Source organism: Lutjanus erythropterus, chromosome 17 (genome assembly GCF_056507025.1).
Source record: "Lutjanus erythropterus isolate fLutEry1 chromosome 17, fLutEry1.hap2, whole genome shotgun sequence".
NCBI lineage: Eukaryota > Metazoa > Chordata > Actinopteri > Lutjaniformes > Lutjanidae > Lutjanus > Lutjanus erythropterus.
In genome coordinates this window covers 13,338,448-13,364,569 of record NC_139333.1, presented here as the reverse complement: position 1 = coordinate 13,364,569, position 26,122 = coordinate 13,338,448, and the positions used below count along the sequence as shown (strand labels likewise).

Sequence of the window (26,122 nt, the reverse complement as noted above, 5' to 3'; positions counted from 1 at the left end):
GCTGTGCTGCGTCATCTTCGAGGTGTTGTTTTCCGACGTGCCAGATGCTGCAAGTAGGCGAGGGTGGAGAGGAAAAAAAAATGTGTTCAATTTTGTGCATTTCAACAGATTTTCAATTTAATTTGGAAATTGTGACATACCTATTACATACAGTTAAAATATTCAGTACAAATTAGGGGTGGACCTTTGCATGTATATGTCCCAAACTGTTCGCTCCAGGATTTTCAGATAGGTATACAACTTCCTGTAAAAGTCATCTATTTACTACACGTGCACGTGGAATAGAAATTCTAGAGCGTGAGTTTTACCCAGGAAGTTTTGACAGAGCACCAGTTGTTGTGTATCAACTGCAGCATGCTAGTTGGCTTAAGCTGGTTAGTCAAGCTCATGTTATGTCGCTGCTTCAGCTTAGTTACAATGAAAATTGGAAGAGGATTAGTGTCAAACTGTGTGCAGACATTGTTCAACTGAAGTTGGGCTTGTCTGTGAAAACTCTTCAAACACATCATTTATGATGGCATCACCCAAATGTGTCAATCAGTGGAATGTGATAAAACAGAGTGGAATGCAAATTCTTCTCTGCACAGTATTCAGGCAGTCACTCTCTGCAGAGTCTGACCAAAGCAATAATTAATGCTATAGGAGTGTGTATCTCTGTGGATATGTGACCATACTCAGTCTAAGGTACATACTGACCTGTGAATTTTGTATACTGTTCCACCCCTAGTGCAACATGCTTCAGTTGGCTACAATCTACATTAAATACAAGTGGGAAACTGACATTGAGATTAGTTTAAATGTGTTGTGAATGACATCAGGTCAAATCTAAAGACTGCCAGCTTTCGCCAGTATAACGTTGCTCCAGACCACATCAGAGCCCCCATCTGAGAGCACTGGTTGGGGTTGTAGATGAGGAGGTGCCCCTCTGTTTTCCTCTCGGCCTAGTTTTATGGCTCTTGTGTCTTTGGCTCTAACCAAACCCAGATGGGCTGCGGTCCCAACCTTCAGGATGTGGCACGGCTCTGGGGGAAAGGAATGGGTTAGCAAAGGCCTGGGAGAGCCATCGATGTGGGGTTGCCCACCTACGGTGAACACCCAACACTGCACACCACTGCCATCATTTTCTGCTAAGAGCAGTGGTGGCTTTGAAGAACCATTATGTGCAAGAGACAAGTGGTAGAAAGAAGAAAATATAGCTGCAGTAAGAGCAAGATAAAGAGAAAATGTGTTCTGACTGGAAGGATGGAGAAGGTGAATAGCTGAATATGTTGGCCTGCATAGAACATGTGCTGCCATGCAAGGCTAATGTGTTAGTACAGGATTGGTCTTGACGTAGATTACCAAAGAAGAAAATTGAAATCGGGTTTTCTGCAGGTCCCGTAACAGTCTTAAATCCAATAATCTAAATCTTGGGCTTTAAAATGTCTTGAATACAATTTTGATAGGAATAATAAATTGAGATTACTTTCATACAGACTTATTTAATTTCCGTCTTGCTTTTAAATGTGTTTTTGGGAAGCAATAAACATTAATCCAAACTGTGCATGTACTTTTTTGCCTGTATGGGTGTGAAATGGTTCTTAAATTACAATTGCAATGGTCTGAAAGGGGTCTTAAAAAGTCTTCAGTTCAATTTGTTGTAACTTGTAGAAACCCAGTGAAATAAGTTGTGTTTAAGCTAATAAACCGTGTTTTAGCACAGTACAGTTTGTTGGCTGTAAATATGGAAATAAGACACATTCACAGTCAATGCAGTCTCCAGTATTTGCTGAATGCACAAGCTAGATTTTCCCAGAGCAACCCAACGCAGTTATTTCAGGGGAGCGTTGCCAAGGCAACATGTTTTGTCCCTTTGTCCAGCAACAGTTGACCATGGCATGTGTAACATGGGACAGTTATTCTCTGTTTTGTGGAGAACCCTGGCTGTCTCTGTCCTGTCCTGACTGTATGGATACAGGACAGAGCACTCTGGAAGCAGAGCACGAGTGTGTGGGCTGAAGCTGTCTCTAGGCTCAGTCATATGGTGAGCAAGCCTTTCTACAGTAGTTGGAGAAAAAAACATCAGACACAGCATTGAAACAAATGTGCAAGGCTGGATTGGATAGCCTCATAGTTTGTGCTGAGCTCCACGTTTCTGCGTGTGTGTGAGTGAATGCACCTGGTACCGAGGGTGCTTGACTGCAGAGGCCATGTCAGGAACAGGTGTTGTATGGCTGGAGAAACCTGAGTTTTAAACTGACTTAACACTGCAGATAGAAAGTGGTCCAATCAGTTAGAGGTGAAGAAAAAGAAAATAAGCAACATGAACAGAGGCCACCCATAGAAACTGTGTGATTAAGTTGTTCAAGTTGTTTAAGTGATGTGAGAAACACACATGCACACAAAAAATCCATTATCACCATGTGGTGAGGGCAGTTATGTGGGTGTAAAGAACTCTCCAGCTCCACAAAGCCACTTTGATGACATCAGTACAAGTTAAAATGATCAACACCTACACTATAATCACTGCTTCGCTATGCAGTCCTAAATACCCCACACAACACCTAGCTCCTCTTAACCTTGTGTTGACCTAATTCTAACCTATTCTTACAGACACACACACACACACAGACACAGACACACCCCTCATCATGTGATCTAAGCTGAATATTTTTTTTGTTTGCAATGTCTTAGTCTCTGTTGTGGTCTCTGAGCTCATGCTGAATCACAGTCCCAGTTTGTTTTTTTTACATCCTTAGATTAAAGTTCACATGAAGTCACGGTATCACATATGCGTTGTGCTATACATCACCTATACGCCAGTATCAGGCTGTAATGTTTTGTTGGTATTCTTGATGGTATTTGTTATTCCCTAGAAAAAGATTAAAAAATGTTGATGACTCATCCTGCACGTGGAGGCATACGCTAAATTTTGTCCAGTTAAACACTTTCTCATTTATGTGGGGATATAACGGAATACATCCATCCAACTTATAACTAGCTGCTCAGCTTTGACTCTTGGTGATTTAATTACAGAGCTTTCCTGATGGACCAGGCTCAACCGCCTCACAGTGAATATGGGTGGACCAGGACCGAACACAGCCTCTAAGACAAACGGAATACAGTACTGAGGTTAATTACGGAGTTTCTTGATGGAAAGATGGCTTTACTTATTGCTTAAGTAACTTAATTAATCAACTGAACAGACGTTAGCAGTTAGCTATGACCCAGCCCCTGGGTTTCAGGAGCCAAACCTGGCAAGAAAACCACCTCGGGACTGTATTCCCTGTCATCAAACTGTCCTCCATTGGTCTCAGAGGTGGTTTTTGGTCCCACTCCTGTTCTTTGGGAGCTCTCAGTCCAGAAACAGTCAGCTAATAGCTGCATTTTAGGGGGGTGTAACACACATTCAGTGCTGTTAGCTACTGTAAACACCAATCAGTGTCCATGACAAGTCCCTCCCTAGCTGCCTGTCTTTTACAGGAAACACATAATATGCATAAGTAATAAGCACTCTACTAGCCGTTTCAACAGAACTTAAAGAAGGCTTTTGCATTGAAACTCTTAACTGTTGATTGTGGATTGTGTACAGTATTTCCTTACTTATTTGGTGTCCTGTGCAGGTTCTTGAAAAAGATACTATGTTTTTCATGCTTGCCTCCTTACGTATTTTAGTTTAGACTGAACAAGCACAGTAAACCAGCAAATAGAATGAGGCTACCTATTGAGTTGCATTACACAAAAGGCCATTTCAGAGACGCTTAAATTGTATCTGCCTTTAGACTGTATTGACTGCAGTTGACTGTCTGTTTCACAGCCATATCCCTTGTTATTCCAAGGAGAACATGATGTTCTCATGATGTTTCAGTTGCTGAAGTCATTCTCATTTCATCGTAGCTCAATTAATTTCCTGTGTTTACTGGAATTCAAATAGTGGACCCCTGCCCCATAGCACTGTCCAAGAACCGAGAGAGTTCTGACAAACTTCCTTCCATTTCCCACATATTTGTGCATTCTTTTAACTTGAGGCACACCATTCTGCTGCCTCTATCCTGAACCATTCAGACATGAGCATATACAACCTCAGCAAGTGTTTGCCCTCAGACTTGTAAGACCTTTTGACATGCTGAAACATGCATAAACTCTCTCCCTTTTCTAGCCCTTTGAAACATGAAATTGAGGGCTATTTTTAACCAATTTTGAGGAGCTTTTGTCTTGTGTTGGTTTGGGAATGAGGAGAGCTTTCCGGGGGATGGATGAGTGGGCAGGGCTCCTAAGCTGTGTTGTTGCCTTCAGGCACTCTATGCAGGGAATAAGTGGAGGCTGACCACCCCACCCCATCAAATTAGGGATACTTATAGGGGGAGCTCCAGTCTTGCACTCACAGCAAGCCATGGGAAACAGAGTTTAGAGGGAAGTAAAGACTGGTTGGAGTATGAAGTTTGTGTTACAATACAAGATGGTTTAGAATTGGAAGTCAAATTGGGAAGAGATGCAGATGATTTATAAGGAAAGGTGTAAAGAACAAATGACATATTGGTCACAGCTCATCCGGTGTAAGCCTTCCATATTGGGTCTTTGTGGATTGTTTACTAAGTGTGGGTCCTGGGTGAGGCGTGTGTTGGTTTTGTAGAGATATGGTGCGTGAGAGTCTTCTTTAACCCCTGCCCTTCCTTCCCCATGGTTCCAGTAGGAACTGATCTGCTGGAATGTAAACAGCCATGGATTACAGTGGGGTCACTGTTCGCATTGCACAAAGCCACAAAACCATGGGAACAGCCATTCATACAGCTTGTAATCATCAGGGTCTACAACACTGTAATTGGCACTCAAACTAATGGCAACACCACATCTCAAAACAGGCACCCAATATAGTGTCCGTTGTTTTTATTTTCATTTGACAGAAATGGGAACTTTTTGTAGACTTTTATCACAGTTTTATCCCAGTTCGGAATTTTCAATTCCCTTTGCACTCTGCCTTTGTCAGTGCCATGTCTGCTGTTGGTCAAGAGAAACTGAACATATTGAACTTCGGCGCCAGGCATTATCACTGCCAGTTTTAGCAACTGCTGTGCAGGTACCATGACCAACCAAGAGTCAAAAATGCAGCGACAAATTGGGAACCTTCAGTAGCCTTTCTCATCTATGAACACAGTTCTTGAAAAAATTTTTGGTCGAGCAAACTCATGTTCTAAGTGACTCTGAAGTTCATTATTTGCGTATTTTTCCTAGCATACATTAAAACTATATAAGAATACAAAAGTTTAAGAGGTAGGATTGCAAGACAGATTGAGGAGAGAGGGTTGCACCCTCCTGGGGCCTACCAGGGTGGCAGGTTACACCCTTCTCAGGTCACCAAAGGATTTGGCAGTGACAAGGACTGCAGTGCGTTGGAAATAAAATGATTGACAATGCTTTTTAGGCTGTTCTCTGGGCTGATTCTCTGTACAGTGACGCATGAGGCCACCTCATAAGCACAAGATCCAGTGTGAACATGTCATTTCGTGGGAGCACAGGTTTTAAAGATACGGCACCACACCCACTACTTTCTTGTAAAGTTTTATCAGGAAAACAGGCACTGTAATGAGTTGGAAGTGTCTTTGTATCATTAGATAACATGGTGACTTATCATTTGCAGCCTTCTAACTTAAGACAGGACTATATTTAGTTGTTCATCCTATCTGTCAAGGCAACTTGGCAAGGTCTTCTACCCTGACCAAGCACAGTGTATTTCGGCCTAAATCTCCCTGTCAGATCCAAGCCAAGGAGTCCTCCTGACTCTCAGTTTGATCCCATGAGAGATGATCGACCTGACACAACAAACTTCAAGACAAATCAGACCAGAGGCAATTTGGTAGTCTGTGAAGTGAGTATACATCCCTGCTTAGGCAGAGGGTCGTATCCACCAGCTCATATTGATCACTAACCAAGGGCCTTGGTGTCCTCCTTTCAACTGAGTGCTTTGCTTTCTGAGGAGGCTTTGGTTCACTATTATTATTAGTATGATTAAGCTGAATACACTGAAAGGTCTCATGTAAGATGGGTCAGGTAGTATTTTCACTTGATAAATGACCAGTCTGGCTCTCTGCTGGCCTTTTCGCCTGGCTTTCCAATGTCCTGTTATCTGTGCTCTTTAGTTTTGCCTTGGCTTTAGTCATCACATCATCCCGGATGTGGCTTAAGATAAAAATCTTATCTCCTCCACTTGTTCACTCTTTGAATTCTTTCATAGTCAGAAGTACAGTAACTGTCTGGCTCAAGGCCAAATCTTTTAACATTAAACTCCTGTGCCTGGCCTGAGTATGAGCCACTATTCTACATGGCACCACTGGTCACTTTCATTGTGTTTAAAAGTGTAATTTAAAGCTGTTACTTTCATTAGTGTACATACACACAGGGATGGCTGCCAGGAAACATGATCCCAGCTGAGTTGAAGCTAAACTTAATTGTGGTTTTGTGCTTGTTCTAAGCTCTCAAGGATCAAATGTGAAGGACAGAGAGACATTTTCATGCTTTCTCACTGACCTCCCCCTCACCGACTCGCTTTCCCCATTTGTTGTGTGGGTGTGTGTTCCAGAGCCAAAAGGCTTAATGAGTCTAAAAATAATGGCTGTCAAATTACACTTATTAAATTCAAATTACAGTCAATAAAACAGCATTGTTCTCCAGTATGCACACTCAGAACACACAGAAAGGGGGACTAAGCTGTTCCACTTTGATTGGATGAGCAGAAAGTGCTCCTTTTGACATGTATTGACCTGGAAATGCATAGACAAATTGGTGCAAGTCAGACCAAAATCCAAGGCACTTTGGAAAACATCTCACCTCGATAAGTAGGCTTTTGTCTTCTCTTAACAAATCAAAATTAAACTTTTTCACATGGCCTCTGGTTGAGGCTCTACTTAAGCTTCAGCTAATGTAGGCTGTAAGCAAGTGAGACAGTCCTTCTGTTCAACCCTCTGGTCTATTATTATATTAGTGCTCACTGTTGCATGAACCTGTGGACAGGATCATTTAACACAGGGCACTAGGTCTATCAGCACCTTGAGTAAAACAGTACTATATTGCTCATAGCAAATGGTTTCTCATAAGGTATCAGTTTTCTGTTGCTGTGGGCTTCTACTTGATGGTGAACTTGGACTCATTTGATTGTTTCTCGGTGAATATGATTGCCATCTTGGATTGAGCCAAATGCTTGATGGCGGTCCACTGTTGCGCCATGGTGAGGCGTCCTTAAAAGGCTCTTTTTTCAGGATGTCTTTTTACCATCCTTCTCTTTGTACCCTCCTTCATTTTCTTCTTCTTTTTAATGATTTCCAGCTATTCATTATCCAGAGAAAGGCCGGCTCCAGGAGGCTTTGGCTAAACCAGTGTCCACTCTCCCTTGCATGGTCCTCACTTTTACTTTCCCATTACTCAGTCTCGATTCACTTTCCCTTCCTTTTACCTCCTCACTTTCTCTTATTCTGCCACTCTCTCGTATCTCTGTCTTTCATTCCAGTTCTCACTGGCCAATAAATCATTTGTGTTGGAGAGAGCAGCCAGCAGTATTGTGTAACTTCTCTCCCCCCAAACCCTTCCTTGTCTATAAAGCCAAACACGGCCTGACGGACTGCTCGCTCAGTTTGTTCTAAACACTAGAGCAGGACACTGACAAAAGGTTTCATTTAAAGCATCAGGGTGAGGGGTTAGCTAGCTCTGAGACAGGCACTAATAAAACAGTGGGGTAGGTGGTTAGGTGTCTGGACGTGTAATGGTGGGGGTCTAGGGACACCGAGAAGCATTTCCAATTCAGAGCATGAAAACTCTATTGTGAATAACCCAAAGATACACACCACTGTAGTACACCAGTATATTGACGTAATATTTGTCATGTAAATTAAGATTTTCCTACACACTTCCCGTTCTTAAGCTATAACTCTGTGTGGTTTTCAGGTTGTGGAGATAGAGGACAGAGTTTATTAGTTACATCACTACAGTAAGACGTCTCACTTGGATGCAGTCCAGTTGTAAACTAACCCAGGACTGGGTGGCTAATAGACTGCTGCCTTGTGGTGGCCTGCATCAGCCACAGCTGCAGTTGAATGTCTTTCAGAGGTGCAACAGGTGCAGGTGTGCTGGATGACCTTTAATCTTTCACCTCAACTCGGCAACCTGCCAATCCAGCCACCTGTTAAGGTCAGCTTTGCAGCTGAGATATTTTTAGAAAAAGAAAGTGCAGCCTTGGCTTTGGGTTGGGGGATGATTCACGTGAATAGAAAAGCAAGGGTATCATAGAAGTCATGGTAGACATATTTAGATAAAAATATTTGATATGCAGGTGAAAATTGCTCCTCAATTTCCAGTTGAAGCTCTCACTACCATTTCTGGGCTTATTTCATCTGCACATCTTTCTTGTAAAATCCACATAACCTGCAACTTGAGTATGTTGGCTTGCTGCTAATTGTTGTTGGGTGAGCCACTTGCTCTTTAATAACCCACTCCAGCTTCCTCAGGACCTGGCCCAAAATTCCCATTTCAAGCAGCCATGGACTGGCCTACCTCCAGCCTCAGCACCTAATCAGCTTAGTGCTCTCTCCTCTGTGCTTTTTCTCAGCTTTAAAGAGAAAGCAACAAAAAATGCCCTCTCCGCTTAAGTAAACTGCAGTCCTTTGAAATATTAACAACGGCATGAAAAAAACAGAAAACAGATATGTAATAATATATAAAACACAAAGATGATGAAATGGGCAAGACATCTGGTAACTCCAGTTGTCAACAGAAGTCACAACTAACTGAAAAACAAATGATGGTATCAAGTGTGAACAGCAATGCTGTGTTGTTTTTTTTAACTGTTATTTTTCTTTCTTCTGACATGCGAAGGGTGCCTCATTGGGGTGGAAATCTCTTGCCACCTTGTAATTTGATTTGACTCTGATACAGAAGTCTACAATGCAACTATAAAACAATTATCAATGCATCTTGACACAGTAAGATTTTAAGCATTTAAGCCGTGGGGTGCCAGTCAGATTGTATCTATCTGCAGTTGATCACGCTCAGCCATCCTCACCAAAGCTCAAGAAGTAGCCTAGAACATACACAGAATGCACACGTTTGTTTTGTTTCATCATCCAGTTGGTTCAGCCATGATGTACGACCGGTTTTACAAAATTGTTACGGGCCATCGTAGAGTTAAGGATTTGGTTTATTATTATTGGATTATTGACTTTTCCTTATCGATTCATAATCTTTAAAGGGAGAAGAGTCAATTATTTATCCCACCCCTAATGCCACAAGTACGTAGGGTTGAAGAGAAAAGAAAATACTGGTAGAATCAGTTATTCTGGCTCTGATTTCAGTTATTGAAACTTTCAATTTGATATTGAAATTGTGACATCCCTAGTCCTCATCAAATATTGAATGTAAGACTGAATATTAAACTGTCATGTACCAGTGCTTGATCATATTCATAGTCTTGGTAAATATTGTTTAGATATTGTCTTGTTTAACCATAAATTTGTTAATTACATGCTGTGTTATATTAATGAAAAGTCCCTGTTTTGCTGTTTTGTGTTGACACAACATCTTATACTTTCAAGAAGTTTGATTTATTTTTTTGAAGTGATTTAGCACATTCGTAAAAAGTATTTTTTAGGCATTGTATTGGTGCTAGTTTTGAAATGTTATGTGTTAACAAATCTCCAAACACATAAATAAATCTGGATATAAATTTTGCCTACTTGATAAATTGTCTCTAAGCCTCCAAAGCTATCTGCTGTCAGCACTGTTTTGGGAAGGTTAACTGCCAACCAGCAGACCTGGGCCTGTAGGAAGCTGCTCTTCAGCCCTGTGGAAAAACAGCTAGCTCCAAAACCGAGGTATTAGCTGAATTCCCAAAGGAACATTTTCCTATCCCTCCCCCATTTTCCCTTCCCTTCTGCCTGATGGGCTAATTTGCGTTGACTTAGCAAGGCTTTGGCAGATCTGCAGTCATTATCAAAGAGGTAGTCGAAGCCTGACTGCAGGTCTTATGTAATTTCTGTATAGCGTTGACTGAGTTGCAGAAACTTGTTCTTAATTGTGTTAAAGAAGTGAATGATATTTATGTGTGCTTGTATTTTGATAAGAGTAGTTTTCATTGGGGACCCTGTGACTTTACAATAGCCACAGCATTTAATGGGTGTCTATTCACCTTGGCCTACTTTCCAGAGTGCTGTGTCAGAGCACCATATCGGGCGCTGCAGTAGTCCAGACACTGCTGTTTTGGGGCACATTGTGATCTTGGAGCAACTGTTTTTTTTTTTTTTGCAGTGGAGACAAAAAGCTGATCCAACCACTGCAATTCTAGAATTTACTGCTGTAGAAGTCAGTGAGTGAGTGGTACTTTATTTGAGAGATCATTAAGATACATGGAGAACAACTCTGGTTAATAGTGGTGTTGCAAATCAAAACCAGTTCAATATGTAGGGCATCCAGTTTTAATCATTACTGGCTTTTGAAGAGGAGAAGTTGCAATGAATTTATATTGGTTTTAGTTAGGGCCTGAATGTTATTAGTGTGACATGCATTTGTGCATTAAACACCACACACCAAGGAACCCTGATATGTGTAACAAATCTGAAATGTTTCACAGCATCTAACTGAAAGATGGCAAATAGCAAAAATGTGTTTACCTTCCACATGCAGTAATTAGAGCTGGGTGATATAGCCAATAAATAACATCTTGACTTATTTCAAGCTTAGGGACTCATCATGATTATAATAAGTGTAGTATAAAAGTTAATATTTAAACATGCATAAAACATTTTCAGAGCAACAACAGCAACATCCACTTCAATAATCATTTTTAGCGCAGATGCTACAGAGAAGTTGTGCACTAATTCATCTGCCCCTGCTGTTTGTGTTTCGATAACACATTAGCCTGATATCTGCGGACAGCTGGCTAGCTAACATTAGCCACCCGTCTGCAGGGACAGACTGAACGAAATAGAATCTGCACACTGTTTTGTTGATTCCTGTGGCATCACCTCTCGTAACCAGAGATAATGCCTTGTCAACAAACACAAACACCACCTGGAGTCACAACAGTGCAGTAAACTGTAGCAGGTGCACGTGTACAGTTGCAAAGTGGGATGAGCTATTTCGGGTGCCTCTGTTTCCGAAAATAAAACTCCCATACTTCATTTTCTCCCATAGGCAACGTTACATGACTCAAGTTTAGAGGTCTTCTACAGCTTGGATCAGCATAAAAATATCCTCACAGGTATAGCAGAAAAACTTTGAAGTGGAAGTTAACTATCTAGATAGGGTTGGGCAGTATGGACAAAATCAGATATCCCTAACTTACCATATTGATATTGGAACAATATTGTAGGGATGACTATTGGTGCTTTCACACAATATTTTCACACAGTGTGATTTTTCACCAGTAATCATCAGTAATGTGGATATAATGACCAAGTGAGTAAAGGCAAATAAAAATGAAATGGGAATACAGATTTTTGAAAAACGCTTCCGTTTGCAGACCTTCCCACTTCACAGCTCTATAGTGTAACTGTTCACATCAGAGTTTAGGAGACTGTTGTGACTCAAGACAGCTAATTTACCCAGCTATCATCTACCTTACTTTCTGGCCAAAAGTAACCTTTTTGTGATTTATTTTGATACTTTACATATTCAGTAAATCAGATTAATTTGATGTATTGCTCAGCCCTACTTAGCACTGACTAGCCTATACAATCTAGAGTGGAAGGTAAAAACTGAGCTGATAAGTGGAGCAAGCAGACGTAACTGAGGCATCACTCATCACAAATGAGGAGGAAAGAAAACAACAAGTAAAGAAATAGGAGAGGAAAAGAAGCAGCTTTGATGGATATTAGGGGGTGTTGGATAGCAAAGAGAGGAAAATGTTACAAGTCTGGGAAACCACACACACTCACAATAATTCACCTTAGACAGTCTGAGTCTGAACAGCCAAGGCAACATGACACAACTCGATCGTAGCACCTGTTTCTGCAGCCGGCACATCTACTCTGTCACCACCCAGACATAGACTGACTGATTTCTCACACCATGTCTGTCTCTTGCGATTATTCATTTATTATTGTTATATACATTACATAAACACCATGCTACTGCTATACAGCTTGACTTTTCAGTGCTGCATACAGTAGAATTAGATACCCAAGATACATTATTTTGATACCCACACACATTCTTTGATTTAGTCTACCCTGGAGTGGAAAAGATCTGGCTCACGTTCAGTACAGTTGCATTTGATTGAGCGCTAGCAAAAACCAAGCCTGCTGTACTAGCAGAGAAAATGGTCTTCATCCTCCAACTCTCCCTCGTCTTCCTCCTCCTCTGCATTTGTCGACTGCTGGCCTGCTAACACAGTGTTCAACCACCCACGTCCTCTCACCATTCTCCATAAGAAGAGCAGTGCTGCTACCACCCACAGTCCTCTCTGAAATACCTGGTACAAAAATGTGTGAAATCTGTGGTGATTTAATGTTTTTGTTGGTCATTTTCCTCATAATATTGTATTGATACAGTGCTCTTGCAGTTAGCCTTCACTGCAGTGCTGTTGCTGTGTAACCAGGTTTAAATCTGATGACTATACTGTAGCATTCGTCTGAATGTCTTGAATGCATACCAGTGGAGTGAGGTGTATCTGAGAATGCCTGGAGGACTGTACTTGGCCCTGCAACAGAGATGTCAGATATCCACCATATGGTTTTTTATAGAGCTATATGTTTGTCCAAAGTACAGGCAGCAGGGGTTAGGGTTGGTATTATCGCTGAGGCTAAGGTAAATATCACTGTCTTAACATCGACTCAATATTGTGGTAAAATTACAGGACCGTGAGGACCCTAGGACAGTGATGATTGTAATCTTGTCCATGACCAATCTGTCAGCTCTGGCTCCAGGCCTGATTCTGTGTTTGTATGATTATTACTGACTTAAAGGAGAAATATGTAATATTTGTACTGTAGTAAATCATAAAATGACCATGATATTTCATCAGAGATTAAGGAAACATGCTAAATTGAAATGCGGGCTTCTTCAACAACAATGCTTCAACCAGCATGTTCTCCTTTGAAGCTTCTGTTCTGGTCGGGAACATCTGTTGTTGTTTGCCTGTTTCACATTTCTAAGAGTTAAAATTGATGCCGAATGTTTGCTGAATTATTAAATGCCTGTTTATGAGTTGTAACAAAACATCAATAGGAGTAGATGTTTATGATGGTTAAATTGAGCAATATGTTAATTGACTCTGGCAGCCAGCGAGACAGGCAGTCACTGAACTAAAACTTCAGATTGCATATTTTCAGACCAATGGGCTTTTGTTTTCAGGATAACAGGCTTAGTTTTATATTGATAGATAATTGACAATTATAAACAACTGATCAACTTCCAATGTAGGCCTCAAGGCTGCTTGTTATAGTGTTGCGCTCCGCTTGCGCTCCTCGTGTGCTCCTCTTCAGTGTCCTTGCATCCTGAAGGCAACCCACCTGAGCTTCCGGTCTGAGAAGAAGGAAGCAACTCACTTCAACCATAGATTGTGTATGAAATTGTGATTCAACCTATTTAATACAACATCTATTGCTCCAACTCGCTAATTGGACTACAGTACTCATTTTTGAAAGTTATGGACTTACATATTGCTCCTCTAAGATGGACAGAGAGAGACAGTTTGATATTCCTCTGTAGCAAGACTAGAGGTGACTCCATCCGTCTGGCACCTGAGGACATTTCCCCTGCAGCTTGTTGCTGGCATGCTCACTGGTATCAAAAATGTATGTTTACTTCTGTTGTCCCAAGTTGCTAAGGAAAGATTTATTGCATAATTGCCGTTATCGGTAATGAGCAGAGGATGTTGGACCCTGAAGAGACCTGAGTCTAGGCCATGTTCATGAGTCAGGATGAAGTAGTGCCAGTTCATCAGCTTTCCTTTTGGCTTCCATGTCTGTCTTCCATGATCAAAGTCAAATGTTTTGGATGCAGGGTGAAGAACTTGGAAACAGTACATGAGGATCCTGCTGTTACATGTCTAAAGAAGCGTAATGTAACTTAACGAGTGAAGCTGTTACTTTTCAATTTGTCACCACCAAAGCTGGCAGACAAATTGGCACCTAATATCAAATAACAGATGTTTCCGATCAACTTACAGGTGTTCATAACTAACCTGGCATTGAGCAATGTTTTAGGTGTTTGCATACTGCTAGAAAACAAATGAGATATTAGCTGAATGTAATAAAAAAATATGTTGCAATATATGACTCAGTCACATAGTTAAATGCCAGTTCATTCCCTCATGCTCCTCTTGACTGAGTCAGTTTAACTGCACTCTTGCTTTCCATGACCAGAAATGAGTCTGTCAAACCCAAAAATGTTGATGGCAGAGGAAGAGAATTTGCTTCACAACCAAAAATGAAAGTTAGACCATCAGCCAGCTGCCAAAAGAAGCAAATATTTCTCTTGCTGTGTCATGAGGGAGAATGGGATGTTTTGCTAAGCTGCGGAATGGCCAAGAGTGAAGGAAGCCAAGGGTGCAGAGGCATGCATGCATGCATGGAGCTTGCTAATTACCATTTTCTAAACAGAGAGTTGCTTCCTAATGAACACTGTCGTAATGCTACACAACATCTGGACAGAGATCACAAGATATATGAATACTATATGGTAAGAGAGGAGGAGAGAGAGGCCTAAAATATGCAGTGGACATGCATGCAATGTTGAATTTTAAAAGATGCTTTGATTAGAAAGTGTTCTGGCCTAGTTTTGTAGCTTCTAGTATCAGTTCTAGTTCTTCACTCTCCTGAGTGGGTGAACTGGGAATAGTATCTACATTCACTCCTATTACATGGCAAAATAGAGATCTTAAAATATGTATTTTAGATATGATGCTAGGGTCGGATGATACGTGTGAAATCCAATATCACAATATATTCGATCGAACACCTCCATATCAATATTGTAAATGTATTGTAGGGATGACAATTGGTGCTTTCTCAAAATATTAAGACAATGACATTGTTGATAATTTATCAGTAATTTGAATATTAGGGTTGTCTCAATTTCAATATTAAACCAAAAATCGATCAAAATGTGCTTTCAAATTAAATATTCAAAATCGAAGGCAGAATTGGCAAGTCTAGCACTATTTTTTGTTCTCTCCACCCATGCCTACTTGCAGCATCTGGAGCATATCTGAAGACACAGCATAACTCATTGACCGTCATATCACACATGATATCATATAGACTCTTTTTAAAGAAGATTTTGAAGATATAAATGACAGATGTCAGGGTATGAAACCAATGATCTGTAGATTTTTTTTTTCAAATGAAGACTTCATAGTCGACAGCTGAAGATATACTTTTTTTAACCTTGGGTTTGTACACGAGTAGATTTCTGAGAACAGCTAGAACAGTCTGATAAGTTCAGAAAATTACATACACATACGATATCTAGTCTCATATCACAGTATTGATATAGTTTAAAGCTGCTGTTTTCTTTGTTCTTTAAGATTTCACAATTGTACAAAACATATAACTGTTTGGTTAAACCAAATAATAAAAATGTTAAATAAATCAATAAGTAACTTTTTTTTAAATTAAATGCTCATAAATCTACTTTATGCAGCCTTTGACAATATATTTTGCTTTTTGCCATTGCAGCACAATATTACAGTAAATATTTCTGTGAGAATTAAATTGGTGCACTGGCATCTGTTTTTATAATCTTTACAGATACATGCCAGTAAATATTGTGATGCAGAATGCCATCCAGTCATCACAGACTGGCCTAGAGAAACCAAATCGTTATCTGATTTGTCGCTGTCTCCCCTGGAGACTCTGCTCAATGACTCCCATCGAGACAGCATTCTTATTATTGTTTGAACAGCTTCAGAGACTAGAATAAGTTTATGCTGGCTTCATAATTTCCATGCTCTGATCACAAAAGGACACTTGTTTGGGCCTCATGTCTCTCAGTCATTTCCTTGTCGAGGGTTAAGGGGAGGAGTGGCTCTGTGGACTGTGGCGGCTGACAATCCCACATTGTGTGAACTGGTGCTGCTTCACAAAGAGACCATTGTGGAGAGCGGTGGCCCGGGGAGAGGGGACTGGGTCTAGGCTAGGTGACAGAGAGGTGTGGGTTCGGGGGGCCTGGGTCTGGGGGCTAGAGTGGCAATTGCTGGCCCAAAGCAGGGGCATGTATTGGTACTCAGCTGACACAGTACTAGGGCAGGGAGGGCGGACACGTGTGAGAGGAGTCCCGTGCTGCTTGCCACACAGCTCCAACGCAAAACATATACTGTACTCCCACACAACCACCACCTATTTCATATAAGCACTCAAATCTCTCAGAGGTGAGCAGCTTTATGAAAATAGGTTTTTAATCAGAGTTGTTGTCAGTCTGATTTATTTTCCGTGTCCAAGAGAATCCGATGCTGTGATTATAAAACTGGGGGCTTAAGCTGCTTGTACAACTGTTCCCAGAATTTGAAATATTTTGCCGTTTATCCTCCTCTGACTTCAGCTCAAGGACAAGCCCACATGTGTGGTGTACTCTAGATTTGTTTACTCAGACAGATGGCCTAACAGGCCGAAGTCATAGTCCACAAACCCCTTTTTTCCCAGCTGCAGTGCTGTTCTCCTTGACCACCAGCTTGAGACTTAATCTCCCTTTTCTCACCCCATACTGTTCCCACTCTCTGTCCCCAAACCTCCTTCCTCTTGCCATGTCTGAGAGTGACAGGGCTCTCAGGTCAAGCTGACGCCAGTCTCTCTGGCCAGTCTGAAGCAGGCCTGGGCCCTCGCCCAGCTGTCCCAAGGTCTATTTGTCTGTCTGTCTGTCAAGCACGGCTGTTGCCCTGGCCTCTCACCTTGGTGTCAAGAGCCCTTCGGTGATGGAGCATTTTAAATCCACAGGCATAAGAAGTTGAACCAAAACATAATGGTCAGGTCTGTGGCACACTTGATTTACCAGGGTACATAAAACATTGTACAAACTGACTGTCATCCCATGCTGTCTCAGATTTTTCACTTTCTCTTGAGCCCCTTTTACCCTGGACAAAAACCCACTTACATCTGGCTTTGTCCTCAGTGGGAAAGGGTACAGTTGGCATTAATTCCCAGGTTAAATGACTGCAGAAATCGGGGGTATTTATTGGCTCCAGCTCTGATCGTCAGTGATGGAAACATGACACCTGGGTTGATGCTAATTTTCACCCGTTTTCCAGTGCAATGTTTGGGTGCAGTGCTATAAAGACTTGCCGCCTCTGTCAGTAACTTCTGTGACTCTTTTGCCCCTTTTCCAAACACATGTGCTTCTTGGCTCAACTTGGGTTGATTCAGCATGTTAGTCCTGCATGGTAGGGATTTGTATCTCCATTACAACAAGATCTAGCGGCTGTAAAATGGTGTCACATTTCTTGTCCAATAAATTCTCCACAATTAAAGTCCCCTGATATGTACTTATTTTGAACCTTTTATGAGGAAGCAAGAAAAGGAGGAAATGTTGTTTTCATCAGTAGTAACTTTACACAACTCCTATCAGCTGAAAGGAAATATGAAACCGTAAAATAAAGCAGATACAAACAACAAAACAGGAGAGAAACTAAATTTCAGACCACAGAGATTCAAATAAAAGCTACAAAAGTATGGAGAGCTGAACACACAGACTATCTCCTGCACACATGAGTTCAGGCTTGGCTCTCCACATCAGGAAAAAAGAAAGGCAAACTCATTTAACACTGCTGGCAATAGGAAACAGTCAATTGCCTATTTTTTAGCAGTTTTGCCGCATCCAAAAAAACCTGCAAACACTAATTTTGGTGTAAAAATGGTGTTAGCGTAGTCCAGGGGTCATCAGCCTGAGGCTCTTTACCTCTCTTCAGTGGCTCCCAGTGGCTTTGACAAAAATTATATTGAAATTATGTTGTAGGCCTAAAGTGATCCTTACATTTTCCAACTGTAAAAATGTGTAGCCTGTGCATTTAAACTAAAATGTGTGTCACAGCCTACATCTACTGCTTAGCTTAAGTCTATATTGGCAAGTTATACACGACAAATCCAAAAAACAGAAGAGAAGTCTCAGATGAAAATAGATAGTTTAATGGTTGCGGCTCAAGAAGTATTTTTACATTTTTTGGGGCCAACAATGGCTCCATTGAGAGTAAAGGTTGCAGACCCCTGGCCTAGTAAAACCAAACTACTGCCCTCGTTCCAATTTGCTGTGCCAAATTTTGACCCTGCTATTCATTACAATATAGACAGCTGTAAAAGAGTTGAGAATGAAAGTGACATTTAACAGTGATGGAGTAAACAGGGCTTCTCATCTGCCCTCAGGGTGGGATTACCACAAACTGTTAACTATTGACTTCTCTGTCCACATTAGAGGCCATCCATAGGCTTCAATTGCTCTGTTGCTGACAGGCTATGGTTAGGCTGCACAAATTGGGTCCTTGAGTTAGATTTATTTGGTTACTAGCTAACATGAACGTGATACCTTTTAATTTTGTTTCCAGATCTATCTCCTAATATATTCCAATTCGCTGAGGGCTGTAATTTATCATCTGTGGCTACCTGGTACTTATAGCTTGGAACCACTGTGGCATTTTGGTGTCTATAATTCTGCCTGTGTGTTTAGTGCAGTGAAAGCAGAACCCAAAAGCTACTCATGCCCAGTGAGCTTAGTTATGCAGCACTCATTTACTTAATTGAACAAATATAAATCCCTCAGTCAACATTGGATTATCAAGGGTTCTCCCATTGCTCATTAAAGTCATTTGGAGGTCAGAGTAAGCAAAAGTCAGTTTTCTGATCTATTAATAACTAGCATTGTCTAAGAATGCATCTAAACAAGTGCTTCACTGACAAATGCTCTTAGAAAAACATAATTCTAAAATAAACTATTTCTAGCACGGTGTGTTCACTGGGAGCGATGCAGTGCAATGGACTATAAATAGATTATCTTATCTGTTCCAAGTTGAGCCTGTTCATTCATTGTAAATGAGCCGTGCCTACATACAAAGCCACTGTGTGCTCATATAAACCTGCAAGCAAAACCTTAAGTCATTGTACACAAAGTAGTATTATTGTGGAAGTCATGTGGTCATGTTATTTATGGCTGACAGATGGCATCCTTGTCAGCGTGCATAGTTGGGTTTACACTTCACAGTGAGGCATCAGACAGATTAAACTCAAAACCGCTCAGTGAACCCATGAACTTGCACTGTTTATAAATGGAACGGACAGCCCTTCACACAGGTCCTTTCAGGCTCTTTCTAGTAGTACAATATATAACAAGGCTATTTAGATTGGAGCTGGGGTGTAGAAAAGCTAGTTTATTTACTTTGAAGTGGATGCAATGTGAATAATTTTGATATAAAACAACTTCAGTTAATTTATGGGCTACACAATTAATTAAAATGATCAAATTGCCATATGGCCAGCTGTGATATCCAAATTGCAGAAGCTGCAATTTTTGATGAAGGTAACATGTCACAAAACAGCATTGAAATGAAGCACTGAAGACCTGAAGTGATGCCCTGGCTGACAAATCTTGCTCTCCAACTTTGTAGCAGGTATTATCAACAACTATACAGAAAATTACCAGTCCTCTCGCGGATCGTATTGTTATTATATGTAGGTCATACATAGGCATCGAGACTGCTTCATAACCAGTTAAAAACCAATTGTAGAAGCTTTAAAGTGCATTATTATGACTGTGTTGATTATGGACTTTAGACTGGATTGAAAAGCAACTATTGGCCAAATACAGTAATGTCATGCTGAGTTCATTAGAGCTGTGAGCAACTCCCTAATTTCCCTGTTCACAATCACCCTAAGTACTAAAACTATACTTTCTTTTACTAATAGAGCTAGTTACATAAAAATCTGCATATATGACGCAATTAAGTAATTACTGTCTTTGAAATTCAGCAATACAGATCACAAGAAATAAAAATAAAAATCACAGTGAGCCCTAACAGGAACATTTGCCTGTGCGCAGACTGTTATATCAGCATGTGGCATGCCAAGCTTGGCATGAAAATTGATGCTGGGGTGGATCGTGTGAGAAGACGGACCATGTGGAAGGATATGTGGGCAGCGTCTGTTCACTTCCACATTTAACACTTTATCTATGTTTCTCTTGTGTCCTCCAGCCCAGCACTCTACCCCAGGGTACAATCAATATGAACCAGTGCTCTGACGTCATTGATGGGGAGTCCAGGACAGGTCAGAAGAACTCGCTGTGCATCCTGACCCCTGAGAAAGAGCACTTCATACGGGCAGAGTGTAAAGAAATAATCAATGGGTAAGTCATAATGAACAGGAATGTGATCTGTTAATGCAGTCAGTCTGCCATTATGTCTCTATATTTGTGGCTTCAGCATGGTTTGTGCTGCTCTCTGTTTCAGTCTGAGTGGAAAGGGATGATAGAGACTTGGACAGGGGGAATAGTTGTACGCAACTGCTTCTGCTGCCAAAACTGCTCTGCCCCCTACTGTCTCCTTTGTGCTGTGCTTCTAAGAGACTTGAAATCCACACTGCAGTGACAGTGCACATTCTTGAACTGTTTCCTCTCCCTGCCTCACAAGCCCCTCTCCCCGTCTTCACAATCCATATGCCTGGTCGCAGATCCCAATACAAAAGCTTTAAGCCTCATAATTAGGTTTTCTCTTGTGTTGCTCCTGCACTGCTGCACATTCAGAAGTGTGTTTCTGCACCACACTCTCCCTGCCTGGCTGTAGCATATATATTATGGCTATTCTTAGGGAACTGTGACTCACAGCACCCACTCTCTGTTATGCTACCTGCTCTATCACTGTAATCCTCCCACTCTCCTATCATCTGGCTCCCATGTGTTGATTCTGGACCATCACACAATCATATTAGCCCTCACAAAGTTGCCATTAGCTGACTCTGTGTGTGTGTTTGTATGTGCGTGCGTGTGTGTGTGTGCGTGCGTGTATCTATGTATGTATGTATTATTTTGTGTGTTGTTCCTGGTTATGTTAAGCTCTTCAAAAATGTATTTTGACTCATTATGAGAACAGTGCTCCGGGGATGCAGCCATTATTAGTAATTGCGTCACATGTTAATATACAGTGCGACGGTTCATAACATAACTCTCCACACCAAAGGCTTTCACTAATTACAAAGTGGGTGTAGTGGAGTAGAAAAATATTTGATAATGCATAAGTGTTCATAGTCACTGACTTGACAATTCCAATCACAAAAGAGCCACTGGTGTCTCGATTGTCCCATAATTTACAGTGACATGAGGATTCATGTTAATCATGATGGCTGTCTTCAGATCATATTAGTTATTCCTGAGATCAAAAGTCAAAATGAGTTTTAGTTATAATTGTCTACTGCAGCGTGACATCAAGATGCGTTTCTCCAAAAGTTGACCCTGTTACAACTTTTTCACCGCATCCTGTTGCATTTTGATTTTTTTTTTTTTTTTTCCAGCATCCTCTGCGGCCAACTGCCACAGTCTAAACACATTATCCCCATTCAAATAAATGAGATGAATTGTGTTTTTGTCACAATGACTTATTCAGTCTAAATGTGGACTAAGAATACACATTTTAGTAAAATGATATTGATTGAAAGTATACATATTGTGTTGAGGGAAGATGGTGCTACAGTAGAGTGTGATAGCACAGCAGCATTGTTGTGTTTTTAAGAAAAGTTATGAGTGTGGGAGTATTATTTGTACTGTATAGTAAGTGATGTACTTTTGCTTATCTAAATAATCTCCAGCTAATTAAATGATGGTATCCTCATGAGTTGCCTTTTAAGTAAAGGGTAATATTGTTAATCCTCATAAAGAACAAAAAGCTAACATAAATTATCAATGGAAATCTAATGTAACCATTCTCTACCAAGCTTTACGATGCTTTAGGTTGCCACCCAGGGGATTATACACTTACTAAAGGCTGTCTTTCACTGCATTAGCTCACAGAGTTGAGGTTGTTTGATTTATTGTATTACAGTTGTAGATTTTTTTCATCTGTTATTTCATCTGTATTAGGTCATGCATAGACTTGCCCTGGCAAGTATAATAGTTTATATTTTGCTGCAGAGAACTTTGTCCCAGTCATGCATTGATCCACTGTGGGCACAGAGTTTGTATTGTCTGCATTTAGTGTTCAAAGCACATCACTTAAATTATTTCACTGTTCGTAGGTGGCAGGAGGCTCTGACTGTGTACCCCAGGACCAACAAGCAGAACCAGAAGAAAAAACGCAAGGTTGATCCACCCACTCAACAGGTAATGTACCTCTTACCACAGTCCATAGTGAAGTGCTTTGAGCTTGCTCACACTGAACAAAGTAATAGTAGTAAGCAACTAAATACAGATTCAGTTCAGGTTTTGTCTAGATATTTTTGACTCTTGAATGCTGCATATATAAACATACCAATCATAAATAAATCAGTGGACTCTTGTGCATAGATGTATAGAAGAGAAAAAGAAGAGTTTTAGCTCCAGTGAGAATACAAATAAACAGTATTTTGAGATCATTAGGTTTAGTCTTTTGCTTAGTGTCTGTGCTTGTTTGACATCATCTGCATTATAATAGAGGTGTATCCAAACTACAGGTAATGAGCTAATTTTAGTTCCTGGTATGCTTTCATGCTCACACTTTGAACGTGGATATGACTTCATATCAGCAATGTTTGAGATAAGGTGAACATTATAAATGATCCGCGTGGGGCAATTGTGCCATTGCTACAATAAAGAAAGAATATACTGTATGTACTGTATATTTATATTTAAGGACAACATGTGCTTTGAAAGTATGCAGTATGGAGGCTTTTCATTCCATTCAAACTACACCAGCTGTTTTCCCTTCAGAGACAGAGAGAGAGAGAGAGAGAGAGAGATGTATTGTTTTTCTGCCAGCAACATGATCAACAGTTCATGCTGTCCATATTTGCATTCCTGAGTCACATGATGTGGCCACCTCTCAATAGACAAACAGACTGCATGCCACATATTTGTCTAAATGAATTGTAGTGGTTACTGGAAAACAGTACCAGAAAAATTACACTGTTAACATTTGGTTGGATGTTCTCATGGGTGATTTCAAGTTTACATATTGTCAGCTACCTACCTTCATTTATATATATATATATATATATATATATATATGTGTGTGTGTGTGTGTGTATATATATATGTTTGTGTTTATACAGTATCAACTGGTTAGTTGGCAGCAAACATCAGTAAGCTCTCATAATTTTCCTGCACAAACAGTCAAGGACAGCTGCCTGCTAAAATAACATTCAGCAGCAACTTTCAGCACTGTGACCCTGATCCTCTCGCTTATGAATTTGCTGGTGCACTCTGTTTCATTGTCACATCCAGCAGCTGCTGTCTCACCTGCCAGGAGTTTTGCCCCAAGTCCTGCCAGTTCATTTATTAACCTTGTCTGTCTGGTTTAAACAGATTTTATTTTTCTAAAGAATCATCACCCATGTGTCCTGTGAAAGTGTGTGGGTGCAGGATTGTGCAACAGCTCAAAATTTTTAATGAGGAATGAGGAAAATACTTTGTGAAATTACATGTTATCTGAAGCGGAGTCATTTCTGTCATAAAATTGCAAAAATAAATCAACAAAATGTTGCAATGTGACAACCCTAACTCTTTCTAGAGAATGCATGTCAAAGTCTGTGTGTCTGTAAAGGCGGACTTTGGGACTTGGCCTCTGAGTCTGCTATAGTGCTGTTCATTAGCTGATTTTCCACATTGACCACCCTGTAGAGACGGCCAGAAAGAAATTTTCCCTTTGGAGAACAACATATCTTCAAGGAGCCTAGAAAGAAATAGCATCATATTAAAGCTACATTATGCAAGATTTGGTCATTTTTGCGATTTGACGCCTCCAGTTTCAGAGTGAAATCCACTTATACACCGCTGTTGGAAATATGGACAGCTTAACATGTGCCTTTGTTATGATTACATCATCAAAAACGAGCAAGTCTACAACTTTGCAAATATAGCCAAACATCAAGCAAATGCAACAACACAAGTCATAGCAAGCCATCTAACGTTACTTGTTAGTCCAACAGCAAGAATGACAGTTCGGTGTCTTGTAGCCTTTAATTTCACAAAGGTCTCGCCAACATCTAAAAGCCAGTCTAATATTTACTGTTGTGTCGTGGCCTCTTGCTTGGTCACTCTCTTTTTGGGAATGATGGAGGCACCATTTATCCTATTACAAGTCAGTGTAACATCTAAAAGATGAATGCTTTTATTTTAAGGTAGGTACGTAGAGTTTATTTAAATATATCTACACAAAATGTAGTAACCAGAAACCAAAATACAGTTGTTTTCAACAGTCTGAGAACAAGGTGAGCAGCTTCATTTAGCATTCATGTGACATTCATTAGAAACACATTGCCCATAGGGAATGAAATGCACTTTTAATGTTTGTGCAGTCATAGTTCTCCCTGGTAGGTAGACATAAAATAACAGGACTATGTAATAATGGTTTCAATGACAAGATGAAATATAGGCATATAATATAATGTTGCACAGACCACCCATCATGGGATGGAGCCCCCCCTCACCTCCTTTTTGATGTGATGCCAAATTTTTGGTTTTGTACACAAAACTATCTGAAGTTCATTGTCTGGTTCCTCTAATGACGGCGCCCTGAATCAGACTGTGACCTTTCTGGGCTTACACTAACAGACTCATTTGCAGAGGGGCATTGGTGACACAGTAATGACCTTGACAGTGTCCCATGTGACCTGTGTTGTTTATGCTTGGCTTTTTTTTTATTGCTGTGTTCATTCACTGACGTTCATCTCGTTGGTAAAATGCAGTGTTGCATAGAGGGCAAGGTCAGCCACAGCTCTGTAAATGTTCTAGTCTTAAAACTGCCAACAACAACAAGAATTTATCTTTTTCCTTTGCATGTGTGCGAAATGAGTGTCACTTGAAATAACAGTCAAGTGGTTAAGGCCAAGCTATATAATTAGGGCTGCTAATGTGTAAAGGTGATCATGCTTTCACAGCTTGTCTAATTTCAGATTCTGTCATTGTCTCATGGGTTATTCAGTTGTTCTCTGATGGAAGTATGGCTGAAATTTTATGGGAAAAATTGCAATATGGCCCGTGACAATTTTCACATTGCAGGTGGTGCAATATTTGTTACAGGCGAAATCTGTGTCAAAATACTGTGCTGCTGAGATGTCCTACACATCATATTCTACCTACTTAAGAAAACATGTTGTTTGGTACAGATGCCAGCAAAAATCACACCATAATCATTCCCTCTAAAATTGCAAATTATATTGCAACTGCAATATCAGTAAAAGTAATGACAATTAGATATTTAAAGAAAAAATCGTTCAGCCCTTGATGGAAATGTGATACAGATTTTCTGCACCTCATATTTCTGCCTGTAAGCTCCTCTCCCACTTTTACCTGAGTTATTGGAGACATGTGTTTGGAAACCGTTGTAAATACTTGTGCACATTAATATGTTTGCCTTCTGGGTGGTGCCCCCAAATCAAAGCACCTGACCTCGAGTGCAAAAAGTTTATATGACAGGCAACTTATTTGTCTCATATTGTAACTGAAATGTTTTTTTGTTTTCGGATTCTTGTGTTGGCTCTCAAGCAACAAAACACTTAGCATCCTGCAACAGTTCTTTATTTCGTAAAGTTGCATGAATTTGGCCTAAATGGCGACAAAACCAAACACCACAGTTCAAATAATACAGAAACAATGAAATTATTCAGACAGTTTTTGGGTCTAAATGTATTGATTACAATCAGCACTACGTAGCAGGTATTAACATCAAAGGCTTTTTGTGATCGGCAGGGTGGAGTAACTCCAAGCCAGTGTTTTTCCACTGAAGACATGAATGGACACCCAGTGAGTTCAGCTTGGCCAAACCTTTTATCCTGCTTCACCCTTTGGCTTTGAAATCCCAGTCCTAATAAATTATATTTATTTAAATCCTGATCAGTCCAGGTGAAGGGTGGATAAAAATGATTTTTGCTCCACGCGCTGGTACAGAAAGAGTGATTCTTAGCACAGCATGTTTGGGGTGATTAAAATAGGCTGGCTGAGAAGTGAAGGGATGCTTTGCTTTGGAAATCTTGCTTTCTCCTCCTATGATCTCAAA

General features: G+C 40.5%; 1 protein-coding gene across 8 annotated transcripts in view; it reads left to right on the top strand.

The window, feature by feature from the left end:
• The window catches only part of mpripa (myosin phosphatase Rho interacting protein a), a 61,890-nt gene that overhangs the window by 10,788 nt on the left and 24,980 nt on the right, over positions 1 to 26,122 (top strand). For 6 of the 8 annotated variants that reach the window (XR_014772145.1, XM_084740079.1, XM_084740077.1 and 3 more), the window contains exons 4-5: positions 20,135 to 20,286; positions 22,167 to 22,251. Coding sequence is in view for 7 of the 8 variants with exons in the window: in XM_084740079.1 (XP_084596205.1) it covers positions 20,135 to 20,286; positions 22,167 to 22,251 (237 nt within the window). In the remaining variant the exon portion in view is untranslated. Of the gene's footprint in view, positions 1 to 20,134; positions 20,287 to 22,166; positions 22,252 to 25,815; positions 25,870 to 26,122 lie in introns of all 8 variants that reach the window. The other 2 variants (XM_084740076.1, XM_084740074.1) reach the window with 1 other exon arrangement.